At 43.1% G+C, this 25,953-nt stretch overlaps 1 protein-coding gene across 1 annotated transcript in view; it reads right to left on the reverse strand.

Moving 5' to 3' along the window:
* Window positions 1-21,307, reverse strand: part of ARHGAP6 (Rho GTPase activating protein 6) — a 487,363-nt gene extending 466,056 nt beyond the window's left edge. The window contains exon 1 of the mRNA XM_027096555.1: window positions 19,863-21,307. Within this exon, the coding sequence (XP_026952356.1) occupies window positions 19,863-20,441 (579 nt within the window). The 5' untranslated portion in view covers window positions 20,442-21,307. The remainder of the gene's footprint in view (window positions 1-19,862) is intronic.
* Window positions 21,308-25,953: the final 4,646 nt, after the last annotated feature.

Here is a 25,953-nt window from a genome sequence, read left to right on the forward strand (position 1 = left end):
GAACTGAAAAAGAACATTCATGTAAAATATGGTGAAATCCACACTACTATATATAAAACAACAAGAACCTACTGTGTAGCACAGGGAACTCTACTCAGTATTCTGTAATAACCTATATGGGAAAAGAATCTGAAAAAGAATGAATATATACATATATGTATAACTGAATCACTATGCTGTACATCTGAAACTAACACAACACTGTAGATCAACTATACTCCAAAAAAATTTAAAAAAAAATTTTAAGTACATACATTGATATTATTTTAGTAGGTATTGCCAAATTACTCTATGAAGTTTGATACCAAATTATAAGGTGTTTATTTTTCTGCCAACTTGCTAACTTTGAGAACTGATCATTTTTGTCTTTGCCACTTTTATTGGGGAACAATATGAACCCACTAGATTGACATATATACACTACTATATATGAAAGGTAACTAGTAAGAACCTACTGTATACCACAGGGAACTCTATTCGGTGCTCTGTAATGACCTATACGGGAATGGAGTCTGAAAGAGAGTGGATATATGTTTATGTATAGCTGATGCACTTTGTTATATAGCAGAAGCTAACACACCATTGTAAAGCAATTATACTCTGTAAAAAAAAATTGAAAATCATTTGGTACATAACCAGCTTGGTTATTTTTTTTAAAACATTTTTATTGATAGCTATTGGTAGATAGCTATCTATCTTACATTTGGTAGTGCATATACGTCCATGCCACTCCCTCACTTCGTCCCAGCTTACCCTCCCCTCTCCTCGTGTCCTTAAGTCCATTCTGTACGTCTGTGTCTTTATTCCTGTCCTGCCGCTAGGTTCTTCAAGAACACTTTTTTTTTTTAGATTCCATATATATGTGTTAGCATATGGTCTTTGTCTTTCTCTTTCTGACTTACTTCACTCTGTATGACAGACTCTAAGTCCATCCACCTCACTACAAATAACTCAATTTTGTTTCTTTTTATGGCTGAGAAATATTCCATTGTATATATGTGCCACATCTTCTTTATCCATTCATCTGTCGATGGACACTTAGGTGGCTTCCATGTCCTGGCTATTGTAAATAGAGCTGCAATGAACACTGGGGTGCATGTGTCTTTTTGAATTATGGTTTTCTCGGGGTATATGCCCAGTAGTGGGATTGCTGGGTCGTATGGTAGTTCTATCTTTAGTTTTTTAAGGAACCTCCATACTGTTCTCCATAGTGGCTGTATCCATTTACATTCCCACCAACAGTGTATGAGGGTTCCCTTTTCTCCACACCCTCTCCAGCATTTATTGTTTGTAGATTTTTTGATGATGGCCATTCTGAATGGCCATCATCAAAAAAATCTACAAACAATAAATGCTTGGTTATGCTAATCGCTTTGATGTTTGGGTTCCACGTAAGTTAAGCGAAAAAAGCCTTGACTGTATTTCCACATGCGATTCTCTAATGAAACGTAACAAAAACGTTCTGTTTTTAAAACAAATTGTGACGAGCGATGAAAAGTGGATACTGTACAAAAATGTGGAATAGAAGAGATTGTGGGGTAAGTGAAATGAACCACCACCAACCACACCAAAGGCCGGTCTTCATCCAAAGAAGGGGATGTTGTGTATACGGTGGGATTGGAAGTGAGTCCTCTATTATGAGCTCCTTCCGGAAAACCAAACAATTAATTCCAACAAGTACTGTTCCCAATTAAACCAACTGAAAGCAGCACTTGACGAAAAGTGTCCAGAATTAGTCAACAGAAAATGCATACTCTTCCATCAGGATAACGCAAGACCGCACGTTTCTTTGATGACCAGGCAAAACCTGTTACAGCTCGGCTGGGAAGGTCTGATTCATCTGCCGTATTCACCAGACATTGCACCTTCAGATTTCCATTTATTTCGGTCTTTACAAAATTCTCTTAATGGAAAAAATTTCAATTCCCTGGAAGGCCATAAAAGGCACGTGGAACAGTTCTTTGCTCAAAAGATAAAAAGCTTTGGGAAGATGGAATTATGAATTTGTCTGGAAAAAGGCAGAAGGTAGTGGAACAAAATGGTGAATACGTTTTTGAATAAAGTTCTTGGTGAAAATGAAAAATGTGTGTTTTATTTTTAAACTGAAGGAACTTTTTGGCCAGCCTAATAATAACAACTCATGGAGTTGATATGAGAACTAAATGAAGTCATGCAAGTAAAGTAATTCTAAGAGAGTTTGACTCAAGTAAGTGCTCAATAATTGTTAGCCATTATTATGGTTATTACGTGTCCCCCTAGACTGAGGACCTTCAGAACAAGGACCACATGTTATTTTCTCTTCTGGGTGGAATTCTCAGAGCTGGATTTATTTATTTATTTATTTTACATCTTTATTGGAGTATAATTGCTTTACAATATTGTGTTAGTCTCTGCTATATAACAAAGTGAATCAGCTATATGTATACATATATCCCCATATCTCCTCCCTCTTGCGTCTCCCTCCCACCCTCCCTATCCCACCCCTCTAGGTGGTCACAAAGCATCGGGCTGATCTCCCTGTGCTATGCGGCTGCTTCCTACTAACCATCCATTTTACATTTGGTAGTGTATATATGTCAGTGCCACTCTCTCACTTCATCCCAGCTTCCCCTTCCCTCCCTGTGTCCTCAAGTCCGTTCTCTACGTCTGTGTCTTTATTCCTGCCCTGCCACTAGGTTTATCAGTAACATTTTTTTAGATTCCATATACGTGCGTTAGCATACGGTATTTGTTTTTCTCTGACTTACTTCACTCTGTATGACAGACTCTAGGTCCATCCACCTCATTACAAATAACTCAATTTCATTCCTTTGTATGGCTGAGTAATATTCCATTGTATATATGTGCCACATCTTCTCTGCCCATTCATCTGTTGATGGACGTTTAGGTTGCTTCCATGTCCTGGCTACTGTAAACAGTGCTGCACTGAACACTGTGGTACATGCATCTTTTTGAATTATGGTTTTCTCAGAGCTGGATTTAAATCCTACCTTTGCCATTTATTGGCTTTGGACTTCCCTGGATTATTTTGAGGATTTAGTGATCCATTGCTTTTTAAAGCATGAATAGGATAGCTAGCTCAAGGCAAGCATTCAAAAATACTGTTATAATTATCATCTTGCTAAACCCAGAGTTCAACACTTAAGATATGCTGAATTGTTTGATGAATGAATGAGTGAAGTAATTGGTAAGAATGATTGACACTACTCCAGCAGCTGATATCAATTATCATTATCAACTAATGATATCAAAAATTAAATTTCTTCATTTGCCACCCCATGCCTCTAAGCTTTAGAAAGCCAGTTCTAACCCAAGATACTTGTTTGTGTTGCTCTGTTTTATTAACATCCAGTCATTTGGAAGGATCTCCATGGAGTAGACTGAAAAGTTCTAAGAACAAGTTGTTTTGCACAATGATACTTCAGTAGCCAGTGGGGGGTTATGAGCTGCAGTTATTGCCAACTGAAGAATATGTGGAAATTCCCTAAAGGCGGCAGATAAATCAATGTAATAACTCTTACCTAATGAACAACTACTATAGGATTGAATGTACAGTCAACTTCTGTGCCCCAACTCTGCATAAAAAAGGGCTTATTTTGCCATTTACTCATGGGTGTATGCATGTGAAATTTGACAGGAAACAAACAGCACTGTTTGATACAATTTAAACTATTGTACACAAATCAAAACGTAAAGTGTAGAGGAAAAACTTCACTGTATCATAGTTTCCTCGAGTACTGCATATTTTCCTTAGAGTATAAAAAGCCTAAAATTGTGTCTTAAACGATAGTTATTTATATTCACCATAGTATTGTTGCCTTTTTTCCTCTGAAAGCATTATAAAATCTATGTTCATCTGCCTATGACAGCATTTTAGAATGAAGCAGATGGAGTAATAAACAGACACCTCTGCGTGACACCTCATAGCCCACGGGTCCTAAGTGCATTCACTAATTGATTTCACAACCTCCTACAAAGTGAATACAATTACATTCCCTTTAAAGGTGAAGACACTGAAATTCACACCTTATGAGTAAGTGGCTCTGGGATTTGACCCTGGGCTAATACACCTCCAAAATCTATGATTATACCATCCTTCAGTGATGCTTCCGGTTGGCTAAGATTGTGGGTGACTGATCCTAAATGCTGCCCCCCATGAGCCTGTGCTAAAATTTTTGAACTCAGCCAGAACTGTGCTGGGAAGTTCTGTTCAAGCTCACAGGGACCTCTGCGCTGCTAGTGAGCCAGCTCCAGTGAACGCTTGGTCGTGTGAAAGAGGTTACAAGGTAGTTCAAAAGCCTGGAAGGAATTTCTACCAATGGAGGATGGAAACCAATGGAGACATTCTCCAGCTCCCCATATTTTAGCTTGTGACAGATCAAAGAAGGCCACAAATAACTTTTGCTTCTCCCATCAACAGGTGGAATCTATTTCCCTTGCCCTTGAATCTGGGCTGGCCCTGTGACTCATGCTGACCAAATACCATGAGATTACCATGCAGTGAGGAAGCCCACGCTATCCTCTTAGAGAGAGGGGCCACATGGAGGATCACCAATGCACCAGACATGTAAGTGAAGACATCCTGAACTTTCCAGGCCTCCCAGACACCAGCTAAAAGCGTCCAAATGAGTGAATCCAGCTGATGCCATGTGGAGCAGAACTGCCCAGCCGAGCCCTGATCTAATTCCTGACAGAATCATGCCACTAAGTTTGGGGGTGGTTTGCTATATAGCAGTAGATAATGGAAACATGGGTAGAAGATCCTCAGAGGCATTCTATGTGTTTCCCAGTGGTCCTGGTGGAACCTTGGTCATTCCTTTGTCCACAGATGTGAACTTTATGACACAAATTTATAACGGCATTTCATTCTTCTTCATTCCTGCTTCCCGGATCACCTCCCAAATAAACTGCACTCACCCAGGCCCTTCCTTTGGAGGAACTCAAACTAAGACACAGAGCCTGCGCCCTTCCTACAATTTTTTCATGAAATTTTAAAAGCTTTTATTTTCATAAAAATAATTTATCCATATCGTTCCAATTATATATGGTAACATCCAACCAATCATTTTTATTTCTAAAGCAAGATGTTATCATGAATTTAAAAGTTTATGAATAGACATACACTCAGAAAAATTACACTAATAGATTGTGGTCTAAAACTGCAGAAGTCATTCCAAATAAAAGAAAAAAAATAATCTTTCTGCACTGCAAAAATATTGCATAGAAACATTTAATTAATGACTCAAAGGGAATCTTTGTAGGTATGCTAAGTTAATTTTCTTCTTGATCATTCAACTTTCTTATTCGGTGAACTTTTAAAAAAATAATTTTACTTTTTAAGAATGGTTTTAGATTCAAATGAACATTTACATAAGCTATGTCTTCCATATCTTTATATAAATTAGGAATGATACCTTATGGGGACAGTAAAATACATAGCATAATTTTAGACATTTCCTATAAAAGGGATATTTCTAGATGAGGAAAGGCAAACTAGACAATTGTGACCCATTGACTCTTCTGCATCTAGCTCCCATCCCTCTCCCACAGGGAGAGCCACGACTCCGAATAATACTGCAGAGAGAGAGAAACTATTTCACTTTCTAAAACAACTTGTAACTCTGAATAACCCATTTCAATTAAAAGAACCCTGAACAAGAACCTAAATATCTGATCGTTTGCATAATACTTTACTGATCTTTAACAGTGCACTTTCAGTTATACAGGAAAAAGTCATTTATTTCCAATTCAATCATAAATTAAAAGATTAAAATATTGCCATTGCAGCAGAACGACAATATACTTGCTGAGTTCATGACTCAGAGCTTCTGAAGTTAGTCTGAGACTCATATCACACTCCTTGACCTTCAAGCCTGCTTACCATCTCCATATCGTCTTTCACATTTATTTTCTTGGCATTTTGACAAACACGTTCTGACAACACCATTTTTTGACAATATACTACCATTAGAAGCCAGATTCAACATGCCTCTTTGGAGGCTTGCAGAAAGACCCAGAGCCATCCTCTGTGATATGATATGAAAACTGCACCTGTCTTTGAGCTCTCTTATAAATCATCACAGGAAGAAACCTGACTCACTGGGTCGGCAGCAAGAACCTAGAGACAGAAAGTTCTAATCCTGGATTTCTCTAAGTAGTTTGCAAGATAACTTCGGGTCAATAGTTTAACTTTCGTTTAAACTGTTCCTCAATTCTGGTTTAATATATTCATAATTTTTCTCTGCCAAAGAGAAAATATGACCAAACTTTGTGTGGACGCTCAGAATGAAAGCTAAGCTAACCCATACTTCCTTACTGACAATAAAAATGCAATATTGGTAATTATCTGTATGACAGGAGAGGCAGAATTCGTTTGTAGCATGATAAAAGTCCCAGGGAGGCTTGTTCTGAACACAATTCCAGGAAGAATTTCCATGTCCATTATTATCTAAAGGCAGAACTGTGAAATGTCTCCATTGCGGGGCGGGGGGCAGTGCTGGGCATAAACTGGGGATGTCGTAGATAGGATTTAAGTATCGCAGGGATGTCTGGACTAGAAAGAAGACCTTTAAGGACCTTTCCATCCCAATATTCTGTTTTGTTCATAGAATGCTGGAGTCAGACTAGAAATGAAATGGGAGTTATGGTTAGATTTTGAGCAAAAAAAAAAAGCATCTGAGTGTCGGTGGTATTGTTTCGATTTAGTGATGCTGCCTTGTTACCCTGCACAGACGTTGATGAGATTAGCCGTGAACAACAGTCAGCTAGATCTCACAAGATAGTGGTAGTATGAGGAAGTGAGAAGAACACCCGGCTTGAAGTGACAAACCACACTGCCATTTGCCAGCTAGAGAACCAGGGCTGGACTGGGAGCTATCCAGTTCCCAACATGCTAAGGATTCTCCAAACAAAAAGTGTCTGATGCAATGAAGTTACTGTGACTAGTGTGTGGGAATGAAGGTTACCCCCTGGCTTGTTGGCATGTCTTGTGTTACACCAAATCCACAATGCAAGTCTGGTAAATTCCTGTGTTCCAAGTCACTAGTCCAAAAGCCTGGGGCGACAGCCTGCTGTTGCTCCAATGCCTACCATAAAAAGTATACCTTACTTAACAGCTTGCAAAATAAATTTTCAATTGCCTTCTGCTGTTGTCCAAATCAGCCAGGTCTATTCATTCACTTGATCACCTAAGCCCTCTTTGAGTGCCTCGGTGGAAAGATCAAGGTTCCTGGCACACAGAGTAGGTGCAGAATAAATATTTTTGACTAACACTTTAATTCAAGTCCTACCTTTGTTGCTTCCTAGCTGTATGACCTGGACACGTCTTCCATTTTACTTACCCTTTACTCTGCTTAGTATCTTTTACTACGTCCTATGTGCTGGGCACTTTCCAAGTAATCAGGTCATGAGGTCCTCACAAAACTCTTCAAGGTAGGGACTTTAATTATCCCCATTTGACAGATGAGGAAACTGAGGCAGAAAGATGCTTTGTAATCTGTTCAAGGTCACAGAGCAGAGCCTGGATTTGAATCCAGGTGGTCTGGATCAGAGTCCAGCTCTAACTCATTCACTTCATTTCTTCTCCAACTAAGTCTGGCTGCCTCTTAATCGCAGTCTCAGTGTCCTTACCTGCAAAATGAAGGATGATACTATCGCCCCGCAGAGTTGTTGTAATAACAAAAAACTGCTGAGCATTCTACAAATACTAATTGTTATTTCGCTTATCATTATGATCATCACCTATCAACTGAAATAAGTGGGCAAGGAATCAATCAGAAGTTCCAATATAAGCAGAATGCTACTTTGTTCAAAAGCCAGAAAACCTGGTGGCCCAGTTCAGGACTTCCATGGACCAAATTATTAACTAGAGTAGAGGCCTTGTTATAATAAACCCCGATGCAACGTGCCTACTGTCACCTAAGGTTTATCTTTCCCCTTGCCCATCCACTTTTGGGTCTCAGTACCAGCTTGCCTAACTGTTTCTGAACCCCTGAGGGATGAGGTTATTGGCAATGCAAGCTGAGAACTGAAGTGATGCTTATTCACACTTCAGATCCTGTAGGTAGTATTAATTCACCTGTTTCCATGAGTGTCCAGGTATACAGAAGCAAAACCACATTATTTTCCTTGATCCATGGGTCACCCAACTCAATTCATGTCCAATTTCTTCAAAGACATTCAAAGCTCAGCCTTCTCCTCTTGGGTCTATCAGCACATGACTTGATGGGTAGTTTCTCAAGTTGCTTTTAGTTCTCATGACTCCTGAAAATCTTTGGCTATTTAATAGCTCTGGTGTGATATGGCCAGGCAATTTTTCAAGATTGTAAGTACTTTTTAAAGTCTCTGCCTTTTCTGAAAAACAATCTCTTTAATAGCTTCTCTGCACTTGCTTCCAAAGCGTAATAATCAGGACATAGAATATCCACAGTAACCAGTCTCAGGAAATCCCAGGCTGGCTGTTCTCTCCTCCATTGAATCTGCCAGAGGCATTACTACCTCCTTGTTGCACCTTTTGCTGACAGCATTTAATATACATTAGGACTGGGCCTACAACATACCTCTGCTCATCTACATTTATGTTTATGTTTTACTGAAAAGATGATGTAGCAACAATATTGATATATTTTCTAAAAGTCATAAACAGTGTTCTCTTTTAATTGATATTAAAATTCACTATACCAGGCTTCCCTGGTGGCACAGTGGTTAAGAATCCTCCTGCCAATGCAGGGAACACGGGTTCAAGCCCTGGTCCGGGAAGATCCCACATGCCGTGGAGCAACTAAGCCCGTGCGCCACAACTACTGAGCCTGTGCTCTAGAGCCCGCGAGCCACAACTTCTGAAGCCCATGTGCCGAGAGCCCGTGCTCCGCAACAAGAGAAGCCACCGCAATGAGAAGCCCACGCACTCCAGCGAAAAGTAACCCCCGCTTGCCACAATTAGAGAAACCCCGTGCGCAGCAACGAAGACACAATGCAGCCAAAAATAAACTAATTAATTAAGTTTTTAAAATTCACATACCATAAAATTTACCCTTTTAAAGTGTACACTTCAGAGGTTTTTAGTATATTCCTCAGGCTATGCAACCATCACAGCTACCTAGCTCCAGAACATTTTCATCCCCCCAAAAAGAAACCAGGTATCCATTAACAGTCACTTCTCATCACTCTCTACTGCCATCCTCTGGCAATCACTAATCTATTCTCTGTCTCTATAGATTTGCCTAATCTGGACATGTCATATGAATAGAATCATACAATATATGGCCTTTTGTAACAAGCTTCTTTCACTTAGCATAATGTTTTCAAGGTTTATCCATGTTGTAGCATGTATTAGTACTCCAGTCCTTCTTATTGCTGAATAATCTTGTATTTTATAGGTATACCACATTTTGTTTACCCATTCATCTGTTGATAGACATTTGGTTGTTTCCACCATTTTGGCCATTATGAATAATGCTATGAACATTCACTTACAAGTCTTCATGTACACATGTATTTTCAGTTCTCTTGGGTAGATACCTAAAGGTGGAATTGCTGGGTAATATGGTCAATGTTTAACTTTTTGGGAAACTGCCTAACTATTTTGCAAAGCTGCTGCACCATTTTACATTCTCACCAGCAGTGTATAAGAGTTTCAATTTCTCCACATCCTTGTCAACACTTGTTATTATCTGTCTTTTTTATTATAGCCATATATATGCTATGGTATAGCCACATGAAGTGGTATCTCATTGTGGTTTTGATTTGTATTTCCCTGGTAGCTAATGAAAACATCATTATTTACTAGTTAACACAATAACTAATTCCATTTTTTCACACACTACCTTCCATTTTTTGCCATGTTGTAACATAGTTGCAATTATAGTCTCAGTCTCTTTATCATAAGCAATGACCCAGAGAGGATGCAGTAAAATTTAGACCAAGACATCGTGCCCGTTACAGAAAGGGGAGCAAAGGTGAGGATGACTTTTGTCTTCCTGTCTGCAAAAATTAAAAATAAAACATCGGAAACAATCAGGGCAGAGTTGCATAAATTCCAGTTTGTCCCCTAATGTAGATTTTAATAAAACAGAACTAATTTAATCTACGTGTGTTAACCTTCTCTGTGAATGTAGAAAGTTACAGAAAATTGTAACCTTCTTTTGACAAAATAAAAGAATACCTACTCAGGAAAAAAATTTAAAAAGACATCATGCCCCAATGGTGTATCCCCAGGATTTGGAAAACCACTGTCAGAACACATATTCCCTCAGTCATTGAATGGAGTCTGATATAAAACACTTTCCCTTTATGCGGACACCAGATTAGAAAAATCAGAACCTAGCTGAGCTCACATTTGCGTAAATCGTGAATATGTCATGACACGTATGATAGTCAAAACATTTCTTTGAAGGTGATATCTGGTTGAGCCATAAAGTATGGTGGAGTCTTCTCAGATAGATATGGAACCAGGTGATGAAAAGCAGAATGAGGAGAGAAGAAAATCCCTGCAGAGAACGTTTACATTAAATCATAAAATCCTGAGCTGTATCGTGAAGCCCAAGGCCCTGTCAGATTTACTCTTTGCCATCATCCTGCTCCTATAGGTGTTTCCAGTTGGATTTCTCTAAGTTCCTGAAGCATACTACGCCCCTCTTAACTACAGGCCATTCTTTCTACCACCTCCCTTCTTTGTGTTTGGCAAAGGCCTCCTTACCCACTGGCTTCAGTTGAGACATCCCAGACCTCCTTAGTCCTTGTAACAGCTTCCTATGGCAGCTGTGACAAACTATCACAAACATCATGGCTTAAAACACACTCACTTATTCTCTTACAGTCCTGGAGATCAGAAGTCTCAATGGGCTAGGATCAAATGTTGACAGAGCTGCTGTCCTTCTGTAGATTCTAGGGGAGAATCTGTTGCCTTGCCTTTGCTAGCTTCTAGAGGCTGCCCTATTCCTTGGGTCACGGCTCCTTGTTCCATTTTCAAAGCCAACAGTGTAGCATCTTCAAAATCAATCTCTGTGCGTGTCTCTGTCTCTCTCTGTCTGTCTCTCTGTCTCTCTCTGTCTCTCTGTCTCTCTCTCTTTCTACATCTGTCTGTCTGTCTCTCTCTCCGGCTGATTCCATCCTCATATCTTCTTCTCTAACTCTGAACTTCTTGCCTCTTTCTTATAAGGATCCTTGTGATTACATTAGACTCACCCAGATAATCCAGGATCGTCTCCCCATCTCAAGATCCTTAACTTAATCACATCTGCAAAGTCTCTTTTGCCTTATAAGGTAACATATCCATGGGTTCTGGGAATTAGGACATGGACATCCTTGCGGGGGGGGGGGGGGGGATTCTGTACCACAGTCCTCCTGTCACAGTGCCACAGCATTCTGAGGAAGTGCAGGGATTTATTTACTGGAAAGTGTTGCTTTCACAAACATGTAAGCACCTTGTGGGGCCGTGCCTGTTTACTCTGCATACATTCCCCAGTGTCTACTGCATAGCCAGCCCCTGATAAATATTTGATGACAACCTGGCTGAGTGGCCAGTTTGGTTCTGTTGGACGAGAATTCCTAGGGAAAGAGGAGGAGGTCAGCTAAGATTATAGCGTGAAAGGCTTTGAAATGACTGGCTAAGCAGTTTGGATTTCATTCTGTACACACCGAGTCCCAGCAAAGGTTTTTACTCAGGGAGTTAACACGATTTCAATTGTGTCTTTGGAGTAGAAAGCCCATAAGCCAGATGGGAAGAGGGGAAACTGAAGGCAGGGTGACCAAGCAGAGGCCACAGCAAATGAGGCCCCAATCTAGGCAGTGACAACGAGAAGGAACAGCTGGAGAGAGATGTAAGAACTTGGACACATTCCTCTTCAAATCCTTTCTAGAATGGAGCGAATGAGAAGTAAACACAACAGGATTTGATAACTTATTGGAGATGACAGGAGAAAAAAAAAAAAGAGGGGGAAAACTGAAGACATTCTGGCCTGGTAAAACTAAGCTGGCCTAAGAATGGCGACACCAACCAGAAATAAGGAACACAGAAAATGAGTGTGCTCACAGGAAAGGGGGGCTGATTCGTTCCGCCTCAGTCACGTAGTGGGCATCGCGAGCAGATGTCTTGCAAGAAATCAGAAATAGATGTTAGGAGCTCAAGCACACAGAGTTACGAGTGTCCCCAAGAGGGATGATAGCTGAAGTCGCAAAAGTGAACGAGATCATGAAGGGAGAATGATCTGAACGTAGGGATGCATGGACCACAAGCACAGAAACAGAAGAGCAGGAAGAGACATTACAGACTGAGAAGCAGGCAACGGGGAGGGAGCTGAGACTCTTCTGTGAGTGGTGGGGAAAGGGGGAGGGGGACGGTGCAGAACAGTGCTGTCAGTTCTGCCCAGAAGTCCAGCCAAAGGAGGTCGAAGAAAGTCCACGGATTTGGGCACCTTTGAGAAAATTGTTTCATTAAGTAATGGGGATAGAAAAAAGATTGCCAAGGTTCTAGATGTTCATGGTCGCTTACTTTTTCCAGAAGTTTTGCAGTTAATATTGAGAGTCAAGGAGGACCTCAGGGTTGGTTCTGCCCTCAGCTTGTTGTCTGAGTTTGGGCTTAACCCTTTCAGTCCCTGTCTTTTTTTTTTTTTTTTTTTTTTTTTTTGTGGTACGCGGGCCTCTCACTGTTGCGGCCTCTCCCGTTGCGGAGCACAGGCTCCGGACGCGCAGGCTCAGCGGCCATGGCTCACGGGCCCAGCCGCTCCGCGGCATGTGGGATCTTCCCGGACCGGGGCACGAACCCGTGTCCCCTGCATCGGCAGGCGGACTCTCAACCACCGCGCCACCAGGGAAGCCCTCAGTCCCTGTCTTTAACTATAAAGTAAGGAGGTTGCAACTAGATGCTACCCAAGGTCCTTTTAGAGTCTAAAATTTGCTCTTGCCAACCCTCAAATCCCAAAATTCTGGTGGAAGCTCAATTCAATCTGAGAAGAATTTGTCTTCATATTATTCTCTATTTAGGTTAAAAATTACCTTAAAGATTAATCTAAAAAATTTACAAGCAGCTCATGCAGCTCAATATCAAAAAAACAAACAACCCAATCCAAAAATGGGCAAAAGACCTAAATAGACATTTCTCCAAAGAAGATATAAGGATTGCCAACAAACACATGAAAGAATGCTCAACATCATTAATCATTAGAGAAATGCAAATCAAAACTACAATGAGATATCACCTCACACCAGTCAGAATGGCCATCATCAAAAAATCTACAAACAATAAATGCTGGAGAGGGTGTGGAGAAAAAGGAACCCTCTTGCACTGTTGGTGGGAATGTAAATTGATACAGCCACTATGGAGAACAGTATGGAGGTTCCTTAAAAAACTACAAATAGAACTACCATACGACCCAGCAATCCCACTACTGGGCATATACCCTGAGAAAACCATAATTCAAAAAGAGTCATGCACCACAATGTTCACTGCAGCTCTATTTACAATAGCCAGGACATGGAAGCAACCTAAGTGTCCATCAACAGATGAATGCATAAAGAAGACGTGGCACATACACTCAATGGAATATTACTCAGCCATAAAAAGAAACAAAATTGAGTTATTTGTAGTGAGGTGGATGGACCTAGAGTCTGTCATACAGAGTGAAGTAAGTCAGAAAGAGAAAAACAAATACCGTATGCTAACACATATATACGGAATCTAAAAAAAAAAATGGTCATGAAGAACCAAGGGGCAGGACGGAAATAAAGACGCAGACCTACTAGAGAATGGACTTGAGGACACGGGGAGGGGGAAGGGTAAGCTGGGACAAAGTGAGACAGTGACATGGACATATATACACTACCAAATGTAAAACCGATAGCTAGTGGGAAGCAGCCACACAGCACAGGGAGATCAGCTCGGAGCTTTGTGACCACCTAGAGGGGTGGGATAGGGAGGGTGGGAGGGAGGGAGACACAAGAGGGAAGAGATATGGGGATATATGTATATGTATAGCTGATTCACTTTGTTATAAAGCAGAAACTAACACACCATTGTAAAGCAATTATACTCCAATAAAGATGTTAAAAAAATTTTTTTAGTAAAAATAAAAATTAACTTAGAAATGAAATGAATTGTAGCAGAGAAATACTCCAAGAGAAAGCATATGAAAACTGAATAACTATTTTCCTAAGTTATAAATTCTTAGGCCATTATGTTGATTTCAGACATAATTCCTTGTAAAATGTCCTTTGTCAATTTCCTGTTTGAAGCTATCTTACTCTAATTACTTCCTCTTTGGTGACATGGGTGAGCCTCTATTTTTAATCACAATATTCCTCTCTGCCCATGTTTTAAATTTTAATTCCAGTTTCTGTCATTACATATTTACAATTCAATTCTTTCTTACACATATATTGAGACACCCCATATTTTTTCCTATCCTCAATACCTTTCAAAAAGGTATTTTTTCCAATTCAAAGTCTTGGTTGACATATACCAGGAAAAAAGAAAAAATGACAGAGTAAAGCCAGAAACATGAGAGAAAATGGTACCGGAAAGCAAAACCTAGAATTCAGCTTCTTGTATAAAGTAATAAATTATATAGCGTTTCTCAACCTCGGTACTACTGAAAAGCTGAGCAGGATAATCATTTGTTGCGGCAGTCTGTCCCGTGCACTGCAGAACAATTAGCAGTATCCCTGGCCTCTATCCATCAGATGCCGGTAGCACACACCCCCTGCCTCAACTCTGGCAACTGAAAACACCAACAGGTATTGCCAAATGTGTCCAGGCTGCAAACCCACCCCTTGGTTGAAAACCAGTGGTCTACAGACACCAACCTATTCGAAGTAGTTCAACAGTGCAAGAAAACAATTTGCTAAAGCGGAAAAGTAAGAAATACAGAAGTATGATGTTTCTATGGCAACTCCCATCTGTTTGCAGGATGCTTGGCGTGGTTTCCCCATGCCTACCTCCTCTATCTGTCCTCCTGCTTGTTTCACGCTACTGATGCATTGCCCCCACAGACACTAGAGTGATCTCTCTAAAATACATATCCAATCTTGTTACACACTCAGGCTTAAAAATCACCAATTTACCCCATTCTCCACCGCAGGGTTTCTCAGCCTGGGCACTATTGACATTGAGGGCCAGATAATTCTTTGCTGTGGGCGCTATCCTGTGCCTAGTAGAGTGTTTAGCAGTGTCCCTGGATTCTCCCCCACTAGATGCCACTAGCACCTCCCCTGTTAGTAGGCAGAATAATGTCCCACCAAAGATACCCACATCCTAATCTCTGGAACCTGTGAATATGTTAGCTTACACGGCAAGGGGGAATTAAGGCTGCAGGTAGAATTAAAGGTTGCTAATCAACTGACCTTAAAACAATGAGATTGCACAGGGAGATCAGCTCGGTGCTTTGTGACCACCTAGAGGGGTGGGATAGGGAGGGTGGAAGGGAGACACAAGAGGGAGGGGATATGCGGATATATGTATAAGTAAAGCTGATTCACTTCATTATATAGCAGAAGCTAACACGCTGTTGTCGAGCAATTATACTCCAATAAAGATGTTTAAAAAAATGACATTATCTTGGATTATCCACGTGAGTTCTATGTAATCAGAAGCACCCTTAAGAGAGCCTGAGGAAGAAATGACTGGAAGAAGAGTCAAAGAGATGCAACATGGCTGGCACTGAAGATGGAGGCAGGGGGACACTGGAAAAGCAAAGGAAACAGACCCTAGCGCCTTCAGAAGGAACACAGCTCTGCCGACACCTTGACTTTAGCCCAAGGAGACCTATTTCAGACTTCTGACCTCCACAAGTATAAGATAATAAATTTGTGTTGCTCAAACCCATATGTTTGGGGTAATTTGTTACAGCTGCAAAATGAAGGTAATAACATCACCACCCCCAGTTGTGACAACCAAAACTGTCTTTGGACATTGCTAAATGTCCCCTGGGAACAAACTGTCTCCAGGTTGAGAAGCACTGCTCTACGAAACAGAGTCCAAACTCCTGAGACATGCACAGTGGGGCTCTTCGTAATTAATGCTACCCAGCCTGTTGAATACTATTATCCGACACACAGTGAGATACAGCCTGTGCTCCAGGCACACCAAACTTCTAACTTCAAAAACACTCTATCAATACATCCTTTCACTTCCCTGCAGATTGGATGTCAAGAGGTGCTTTGGTCCTCCTGCCCTTTCTACCTGAGCCTATAGTTACTTATTATTCCACAAACAGGTGTCTAATTTCTGGTTTCATTAGGTTGTTATATAAAAAGCCATGTGGTTGCTACATACATTAAACCGCATATATCTTAACCTCCTCCTCCAAACAAATTATTGCACTTAAGCCCCTCTAAGTCCTCTTTGTTGGAAACTCTAGCGTCACCAACACCTCTGTGCCTTTGCAGGTCCACTCCTTTCTATTTCATCAAGGAATCACTTCCCTTCTTCTTCTAAGTGGCAGTCACCCTTGAAGATCAAGTTCAAGTGTTCTCTGCACAGTGAAGCCTTTCAGGACTCCCCAAAGCACGGAGAATCCCATCCCCCAGTCCCTGATTGTGCTGACCCTCTGCACCGCAGCTCTTGGTTGACTCATCCATCCGCCTCCTTAGACTCTTTAAGGGGCGACACCATACTTTAGCCTCTCTGCATTCCTGGTACATAGAGAAATGCTTGTGCTCAAGAAGTTCTTGGAGCGTAAATGAAGAAAAGAAGTCATGAAGAGAGAAATAATTTTAGTTATGGGTTATCGAGGCTGCCAAACTCTATGTCAGCTATGAGCGTAATCTCAGCTCTGATCCAAAAGAATTAGGAGAACCCCAGAGTTAGAATGAGACCTTACTCCCTTGTTTATGATCCAAGTCAAGGACAGAGCCTGGCTGGTAAGAACAAAGTTGAGAAGTATATACCAATTGTGTTACCATGTACCATTTATCCCTTCATCTTCTCCCTTTTTCTACTCAATAGATATTCTACTCAGCATGTCCATGAATCAGTTTTCGTTAAAGCAATCCTAAAACACGCAGTAAGGAAATACTGAGTTGTAGCTGACTTTGTCTAACACCTCCTGGTTTTAGGCCATAAAAAAGCCATTTGTGAGCTTTGAGTGAGCACAAGGCATAGAGCTACAGGCATTTATGCGAGTCTTGGGAGCAGGTGCCCTTGTACGAACAATTGAGTTTAAAACCAGAGAATCTGCTGAAAGAACTAAGTAGAAGTGGATGTGATCCATTACTGGCTACACCTGAACGAAGGTGAATTCTCAGGTTTGCCTATGGATTCAATGGAAGAGAAACTGAAAAGCTGAATAAACCATAAGAGATCCGTGGAATCTGCACGCAACACTCAAGAGGGCTCCACATGCTTTTGGAATGGGAAGACGTCCCCGAGGCAACTTTCTGCCAGCTGAAAGCACTCTGTGGGCTGTCAAGATGGCCATCATGGGGGGGCTACATTCAACTCACTGGTGTAGTAGTTCTCAGCTGGGGCAGTTTTGACCCTCAGAGGACATCCAGCAGTGCCTGCACACACTTTTCATTGTCACACTGGTGGGGAGGCTGCTATTCGCACCTAGTGGGTAGAGGCCCAGGATGCTGCTGAACTTCCTACAATGCACAGGACAGTGCCCAAAGCAAAGAATCGTTCAGCCACAACTGTCCACAGCGCAGAGGCAGAGAAACCCTGAACCAGACCAACCAGGGGAAGCATAAGAACCAAGTCTGTACGATCCAAATCTCCCCTCCAGGGCCCATAAGTAACCTTGCAAGGTGTTCATTTGCCAGACTTTTGGCATCATTAGTAAAGATTCTCTTTTAGGACAAAGGACCTAGCTTGCTTTCAAACGAGAAGGACAAGCAGTGCTCAATAGGACGAATTTCCTTGGTTTTTGAGAGGGTTCCAGGGCATTAAACCTTTGAAAGGTAATCCAAGCCATTAAATTCCAGACCCCGGGGTTACGTTAGGATATCTGGGACTCCATTAAACAAAACCAGCCTTGGACCTTCATGCCAGGATTCCATCCAGTCATTCCATGTCTGCCTCAAGAATAAAGGGATTACACACACACACACACACACACACACACACACACACACACACAAACATTTTATGAGAAAATTTTGTTCTTTTGCTAGATGGCTATGTACTTAGTTTTAACCACTGAAAAGAGGTGAAAGTCATGGTAGGTGAGCTTGCAGACTGCACAGAACAGTTTGAAGCCACCCAGTATTGATGAAGTTCAGGTACTTGTCCATTAATTATGAAATTTTAATGGATAAGAAGAAAATTTCTAACCAGTTGTGATCATCTACAGTAGACTGCCTTTCGGTCATAAGAGCAACAAACAGCATCTATATACTACATTCCAAGTATGTACAGTTGCTAAGAAAAGCAGAGACGTTCTTAGTGATGTAATTGGTTGAAACATGAATGTCAGTGGCTATCCAGTCCAAGAACTTGGCTTGCTTTTGCAGTTCTCTCAACTCCTACAGATTGATCTGATAATGTGTGCTTCTGATATAGAGTAGGAATCCAGGCCCTTCGAAAGACCAACAGAGATTCAACATTTATTCTTGACCCTCTTTCTAATGCTAAGTTCCCTGGTTTGGAGAGAATCTCTTGCTTCCTACTTGACTTTTCTCTCTACTGCCTATCTTCCTCAAGAAAATGGACAGAACAGTCAGCAGTGTTTGTTAGTTTTTGTAATCCATGCTCCCCACCCAACAGCAGCAGTTACTCTGACACAGTAACTAATATTTTACTAATATGTGACGCGAGTATTTCTGATAAATACTGCTGATTTTTCTAAGGCAGTCTAATAAAAGCCAAAATTCCACAGTCACTCACGTTAACAGAGCAAGGGATGATGTTGGATACTATTTTCTCGCTGTTTTTCTTGGTTGTATTTCCTTTATTTAGTCTAAATCTCCAGCAATTACATGGTATTTCATTTCATTTCTGTAATTCTAACTGTACTTTAAAACATTTAATTACAATGGATGGAATCTCTCCTTACGGAAACAGATCCAAGGCAAATCTATAGAGTTTGTGGACTGAAAAGAGATTAGGAGTTGTTCATTTTTAAAACAACTAGTATTTATTCTCTAAAAGCATGCAGCTTTCGAAGTACCCATCAACCGCAGTTTCCCATTAGCTCTGTTCTCTACTCTTCTAAACCAGAGAGCAAACGTTTATAAAGGTACCAAATACCTCCCTCTGAGCTCCCTATTTACTAACGATTCCTGATTCATGTATATTTCACTACTAGTAGCCCTTAGTGGAATCTGGGTATATTTCCATGATCTTTCATAGCCTTAGGCAGAGATTTTTTTTTTCTCCAGGATTAAACGAGTACTCAGTACCACAGATCTCTTAAATCAGACCTTTAGGGAGAAGAAAAGATCAAAACTAGAGAATTCTAGTAGTTACTCCCCCAAACACACAGACCTACACACACACATATCAACAACACCCTCAAGAATAATGTTCCTGAATTCTCTGTAAAACAACCAGATGGCAGAAACATTTCAAAATATATTTCCTCCAATCCTGACAAACAGCTTGGAAATAGATCATTTGAGTTCCAAAAAAATATCAACATTGGGTGAAGGAATAAGATGACCCTTGGAAATCACCTGCAGCACAAAAAGGAAAGCACCTCTTCCTCTAGCTCCTACCACTGCTCCAAAGGGGAGCCAAGAAGTCCTAAGAAGACACGTGTGGGTGGCCACTAGGGACGCCCCATTTGCAGACACCATTTAACCAGCCAAAGAGGAACAGCCACACCGGGAAAAGCCCTCAGTGGGTCCCTGGCTCTGTAAATGAGAAGGAATTAAAGAACTGCCCAGGTGTCCAGTCTTGGGCCGTGAGGACACGCGGCAGCGGGCCCTACCTCACACTTCCACACCACATAGGGCTGGCCGTGGCTGTCGGGCGCGGACTGGAACTTTCTTTGCTGGAGCCACCTCCTGGGAGAAGCGAAGATGCCGTTGGGGCCTCCCCCGGAGGAGCAGAGGATGGTGCTGCGGCCGCTGCCCGGCCCGGCTAGGACTGTAGGCAGGTCCCATACCATGCTCTTCTTGAGGCCGCTGCGACCAAGGGGGACCTCATAGTCAAAGTGGAAGCTGCCAGAAGGTGACTTCTCCAGCGGGGTGCTGGGTGTGGAGAAGGACGAGCAGAGGGGTCTAGGGGACGGGAGTCGGTTGACCCGGGGAGGCGGGCCCCGCGGAGAGGACGCCAAGCGAGAGCCGAGACCCTCGGCCAGCGACAGCGGGGAGCAGACGCGGCCCCCGGTGGCCCCCCGCGAGCCGCCCTCTGAGCCCGCCTCGCCCCCGCAGCCGCCGATCAGAGCCGGGTCCAGGCTGCGGGTCTGGCGAAGCTTCCTCTTGGAGAAGCCCTTGGCCGAGGCCGCGCTGCCCGAGGCCGGCGAGGAGCAGGAGAAGACGCTGTGGAGTAGGCTCTGCGCGGACATCTCGGCGGGGCTGTGCCTGAGGGCCACCCTCTTCCAGCTCTCGGAACTGCTAACGCTTTGGGGCGCAGAAAACAAGGGGGCTCAGGCGAGGCTGCCAGACGGGGTCGGGCCAAGGCTCGCCGAGGCCGGTGGAGGGCAGTTCCCGGCTCACGCGCCACCAGCGCGCTCCAAGTGCCCCGTCAGGGGCAGAAGCAGGAGATCCATCACCAGCCTTCTAGGAAAAGGCGTGAGGACGGAGGGCTCCTTTGGTCGCCAGAACTTTCTCCCAGAGCCTAAGTCACGAAAAGGGTAAGGAAGAGGAGGAGGAAGGTCAGGCGCTCGCTGGGTGCCCAGCTCCGGCGGCCAGCGCCACTCCCCCTTCCCAGCTGAGGCAGGAGATGCCGCGCTCCCGCTCCCAGGCTCTGGACAGCCTCGAAGTCTCCAGCAAGCTCCTCCTCGCGCCCTAAGGACGGTCCCGAGGGCTGGGGAGGAGGCCTCCTGGGCGTGCGCCCAGGGCGCGTCCCTCGCGCTCTCGGCGCAGTGAGAGGGACTTCCTCCCGCGCTGGAGCTGGGCACCCGGGCTGCGCCCCCGTGCACCGTCGCCGTATCCGGACCTCTGAAGCTACGCGTCTGGCCGCCACTTGGCTGCTGCGCCCACTCCTCTGACTGGCTAGGCGCAAGAATGTCTCCAAGCTCCAGGTTCCCCCGAGGTGCCAGTCTCGCTACAAAGCGGGGACACGGAGCGCGCAGCGCCCAGGGCCTTCCAAGGGCTGAGCGGCTAGGGTGGGAGAGAATTCCCAGCTGCGCTCAGGGAGCTAAGGGGACAACCACAGGGTCGGCTGTCCATGACCCGCCGGAGAGGGGCTCTTGATATTCTCAGCCCAGCCTTGGGCCCAGGGCAGGCGCGGAGATGTCCCCGCACGCTCGCGCTAGACGCGGAGGGAAGGGGGCGGCCCGGACGGGTAGGGCGGGAGGGAAGCCAGGTCTGGAGCTGGGGCGGAGCCAGGAGCAGGAGAAAGCAGAACGTGGAGTTCTCCAGGCACCAAACCTGGGAGCGGCGCAGCGAGAGCACCGCTCACCACCGGTACCGGGTCGCCTGGGGAGAAAGCCCCGAGGACGGAAGTGCGGACCTTCTCCCCCGTCTCCCCTCCCCCAAATCGAAGGAGGCGCCAGCTCCACTCACGTTTCTGGAAAGGAAGGGAAGTGTCAGATTGCACCCCACCCACTGGTGTCAGATGGATAATAGCCCAAGGCGGCTGCTCTGAAGCTGGAGATAAATCTCCTGCCTTCCTTTTCTCCGCCCTGCTGTGTTTGTTTTTAAAAAGGAAGGATAGAGATTCAGTTCAAATGTAGTGGCTGCCGATGAATGGGCTGGAGATGGGGACCTACTAAGAAAAGGAGGGGAAAAGCGAGGGGTCCTCGCCATGTAAGGGTCGTGCAGTAACTGTACTAGAGGAGGAGGGGTGAGTGAGGCCGAGCAGGGGGCAGGCGCCCGGGCGTCAGCCCAAAGGCTGCGGAGATTGGCGCTCACAAAGCGATCGGTCTCCGGGTTCTGCTGTGGGACGCCTTTGGGCGCAGCGCGCAGCGGCCACATTCCTGGGAAGCTGGAAAACGCTGGCGATGTCAATGTTCCCTGCTTGAAAACAAGTCTGGGAGCACCTTCCCCCGCTACTGTCCCACCCCTAGAATCTATACAGCGCGAAGCTTCGCCCGCTTCTCGGAGGGCTTTTTGACGTAACATTTAAGTTTTGCGACGCATCTCACAACCATCTCAGCAGTGGAGCAGAGAGAATGTTGGAAATGCCTGCGTACTTTATTTAACTGTGTTCGTGTGTCCTCTTTTACCACTTCTGGGTGAAGAGAACTTTATACAAATGTAAAGGTGACTTTCTTTTACCATTACTTTTATTAAAGAAAAAAAATTACAGTGAACTTATAAATACAAGTGTTTGACACAAACATTCGCCGTGCTGTGTATAACATCAGAATTGTCCAACTTTGATTTTGGAAGGCTTGTTTCATTCCCTATAAAGTTTTCAGGGGGAAATTTAACGTCTTTCTCTTCTTAAAAAACGTGTTCGACGGTCCTAGGTATTTGACTGTCTAGGAGGGGTCACATCATGAAATCTAATTAACAGAAGAATTCGATACCTCCATAAAGGGCTTCATTCGGACCCCAGGATTTCTGACCTATCCGTTTTTGTAAACGCAGCGGGACCCACTGCGCTCAGGGAATTCCCTCCTGTAACTTTATGACCTATCTGCTGCCACAAGACAAAAATGAGATACAAATTTCCCATCACCCTCAATGCCACCCAACTCTTCTCACCCTGAAACATAAGTACTCTTTCCAGTGGCTGACGATTAGATGTGCTGTGGAGACACACAGCCTTTAAAATTGCTTACTTTCCTGCATGACTACACACACCAAATTACACTTGGGGGATTGCTGTCATTTGCTTTCTCCCCTCCTCAAACAAGTCACAGTAGAAGTAAAAGAGGGCGGGTCTTGCCTGCCCTTTCCTTAGTTAACAATATCATGTAACTTGTCACTAGTAAACACGTAATGTCTCTACCATTTGGATACCAGTGCACGGAACTGCTTATGCTTCACTGGATTTGGGCATTTGGAGTAGATGGTTAGCAAAGTCACACGTCACAGGACCACTTACAACTCAGGTGGTTAAGCAAATGTAATTTATAATTTATATATGTGCTATTTCTCTAAGCTCGAAAGATGACCATGGGGTTGAAAATGCAAACTGCCACAGTGATGTAGGGCTAATAAGAACGCCCTCCAGGCAGGAAGGCATACATGGTTGCTCATGGATGAAGGCATACATGCTTGCTCATGGATGTTGGGGAGCCGGTGAGCAGAGGGACTGTTCTACCAGCACTTCAGGCTTAGAGCAAACGCATCCAGTTCATTCATCATCTTATTTCCAACAGGTCCTGACTCTCCATTAGCCTGGAGCTTGCCTCGGCGTAGGGAACAATGAATAAATTGTTTTGAATATCCATAAGTTGAGCTCTGGCTCCTTTTTAAAAACCCGCTGTAAGTATGTATGTTTTTAAAACACACGGGGAAAATGTAACGGCACTTCTGGAAAGAAAGATTTTATAAGAACATTATTTGGATTTTTTTAATGATATTTTTTAAACTATTGTGATTTCCAGTCTGACTGCTATTAGGCTTATTTTGCACTCATTTTGGTGTATGGCTTATTCATTCATTCCTATTTAGGGCATCCCACTTTACTGTTGTTTGTTATACAATCCCTTTGCTTATACAGATCCAACTCACACTGGCCTTTCTGACTGACTGCCATTTTATGCCAGACATGATTAAGGAAGATCTGGGTTTCATTTACCAATTTCCAAAATAACTGGTTTGGGCTTCCCTGGTGGTGCAGTGGTTGAGAGTCCGCCTGCCGATGCAGCGGACACGGGTTCGTGCCCCGGTCCGGGAGGATCCCACGTGCCGCGGAGCGGCTGGGCCCGTGAGCCATGGCCGCTGGGACTGCGCTTCCGGAGCTTGTGCTCCGCAACGGGAGAGGCCACAACAGTGAGAGGCCCGCCTATCGCAAAATAAATAAATAAATAATGACTGGTTTTGTTATGTTGATCCCCAGAATCTTTCTTACAATTCATCAGCCTGCTTCAGAGGCAATATAACTGGTAGTCTAGAAATAAATCGTTTTGAATGCATATACTTTAAAACTCAGGTGTCTAAGATTTTGCTCCTTTATTAGGGCATTTGATGTTGAAAAGTAGTGTCCATACTTGCTTTTGGTTTTGTCTTTTTCCTCAGAGCTGAAGTTAATCAAAGCCTAAGGATACCTTTTATTAAAGGGCAGAACAGTGTGTTCACTGTTCATTCCCTATTGTAATTATCCTAGAAACTCAGGATAAAAAATATATCTATTCCATCTGGTCATGGCACAAGAATATTCTAATGAAAGTTCTAGAGACCTTGGTCTGACATCAAGGTATCCTCTTATCAAGGATCCTCGAAAATTCATCAGTGTTCTTTCTATTCCCTTAAGACACTATTCTACAAACACATACATCTTACTATCAAAGCATATATTCTGCTAAACCTAAATTTCCCTTTTCTTAACTTTATCCCTTGAAATTTTTCTTATCTCCAGCCAAAATTCCTCTTTCCCCTTGGTGTCTAGACCCTCAAGCTATCTGTAGATTTCTATCATGCCCCTTGGGTCTGACTTTGTGGTTTGGCTACACTATAAAGTTCATATTTTGCTTTAAAACCATCATTGTAGATGATCTCTGGACTGCCTCCAGTTGCTTATTTCTTTGTAGTCCTGAGGTCCAATATTCCAGGTTAGGGCATCCTATTTTACCCTTGTTTGTTATGTAATCCCATTGCTTACATAGTCCCAAATCACACTGAACTTCCTGATTGACTGCCATATAATATTTCAGACTTCTATCTGATTGGCTCCCAAGTCAGGCAACATCACTGATTTTTGTTTCATCCTGCCCATGTCTCTCAAACTGACTGTGATCCCTCTGATATCATTTCTTCATTCTTAGTGGTATCTGGGATAAACAATTCACAGCATCTCACGCTCCCATAGAAGAAGTCAAAGGTTCTGCCTCCAAGCATGAAACATGAAAAGGAGGACATGATTTTAATCTGTGTGATGTGGAATATATGAGAAGCGGGTGGAGAACTTTTACAGGACTTAAGAATTCTAATTACATTAAATAGCAATAGTGTCCCATGCCTAAACTACTTCTTGATTATAAGCTAGGAATTTTTTGCAGCTGAACCAAGAGTGTTTCTCTAAATTCCTATTCTAGGATCTCCCTGAACGAATATAATAGCCAAGAACTTAAATTACAAATGACGGATAACAGTGGAGGTAAATTTCAAGTCGCAGGATAATCCTGTATGAGTAAGATTAGCAAAAACTCACTTTGTTAAACACCAACCCAGCACTGAGGAACACTGATCACTTTCCAAAGACGGAAATGGTGTCATAGTTATTCTCTAGATGGTGAATATAATGATTTGCAAGATAAAAGGGTATTTGAGAGATTGAGTCCTAACTGGTACTGTGATGTGAAAAGACTAAGATATAAGTTCAACTCTCTACCTTAGAGAACAATTTAATATTATAATACCTAAAGAAATATCCAGAAAAAAAATATTTATGCCAACACTAACGGGAAAAAGCACCGAACATGTCCACACCATTTGGTAACTCGAATTTAGTGTTGTAGTCAAGATTATCTACTCAAACAGCCTGGTCCTAACACTTCAATCAATTGTTAATATAACAATGTAAGAACAACTAACACTTGTTGGAACTTCCTATATGTCAGGCACTGGGCTGAAAATATGCATGCATTATCCAAATCAACAGATACACACACACACACACACACACACACAGAGAGAGAGAGAGAGAGAGAGAGAGAGAGCGAGCTATGATACTTAACCCCCGGTTCTACAGATGAAGAAAACCAAGATCTAGAAGCATCTAAACCCCTAGTTAAGTGGCAG

The sequence above is a fragment of the Aethalodelphis obliquidens genome, unplaced genomic scaffold (genome assembly GCF_003676395.1).
Source record: "Aethalodelphis obliquidens isolate GAN/ISIS:26980383/991018 unplaced genomic scaffold, ASM367639v1 scaffold104, whole genome shotgun sequence".
NCBI classification, from domain to species: domain Eukaryota; kingdom Metazoa; phylum Chordata; class Mammalia; order Artiodactyla; family Delphinidae; genus Aethalodelphis; species Aethalodelphis obliquidens.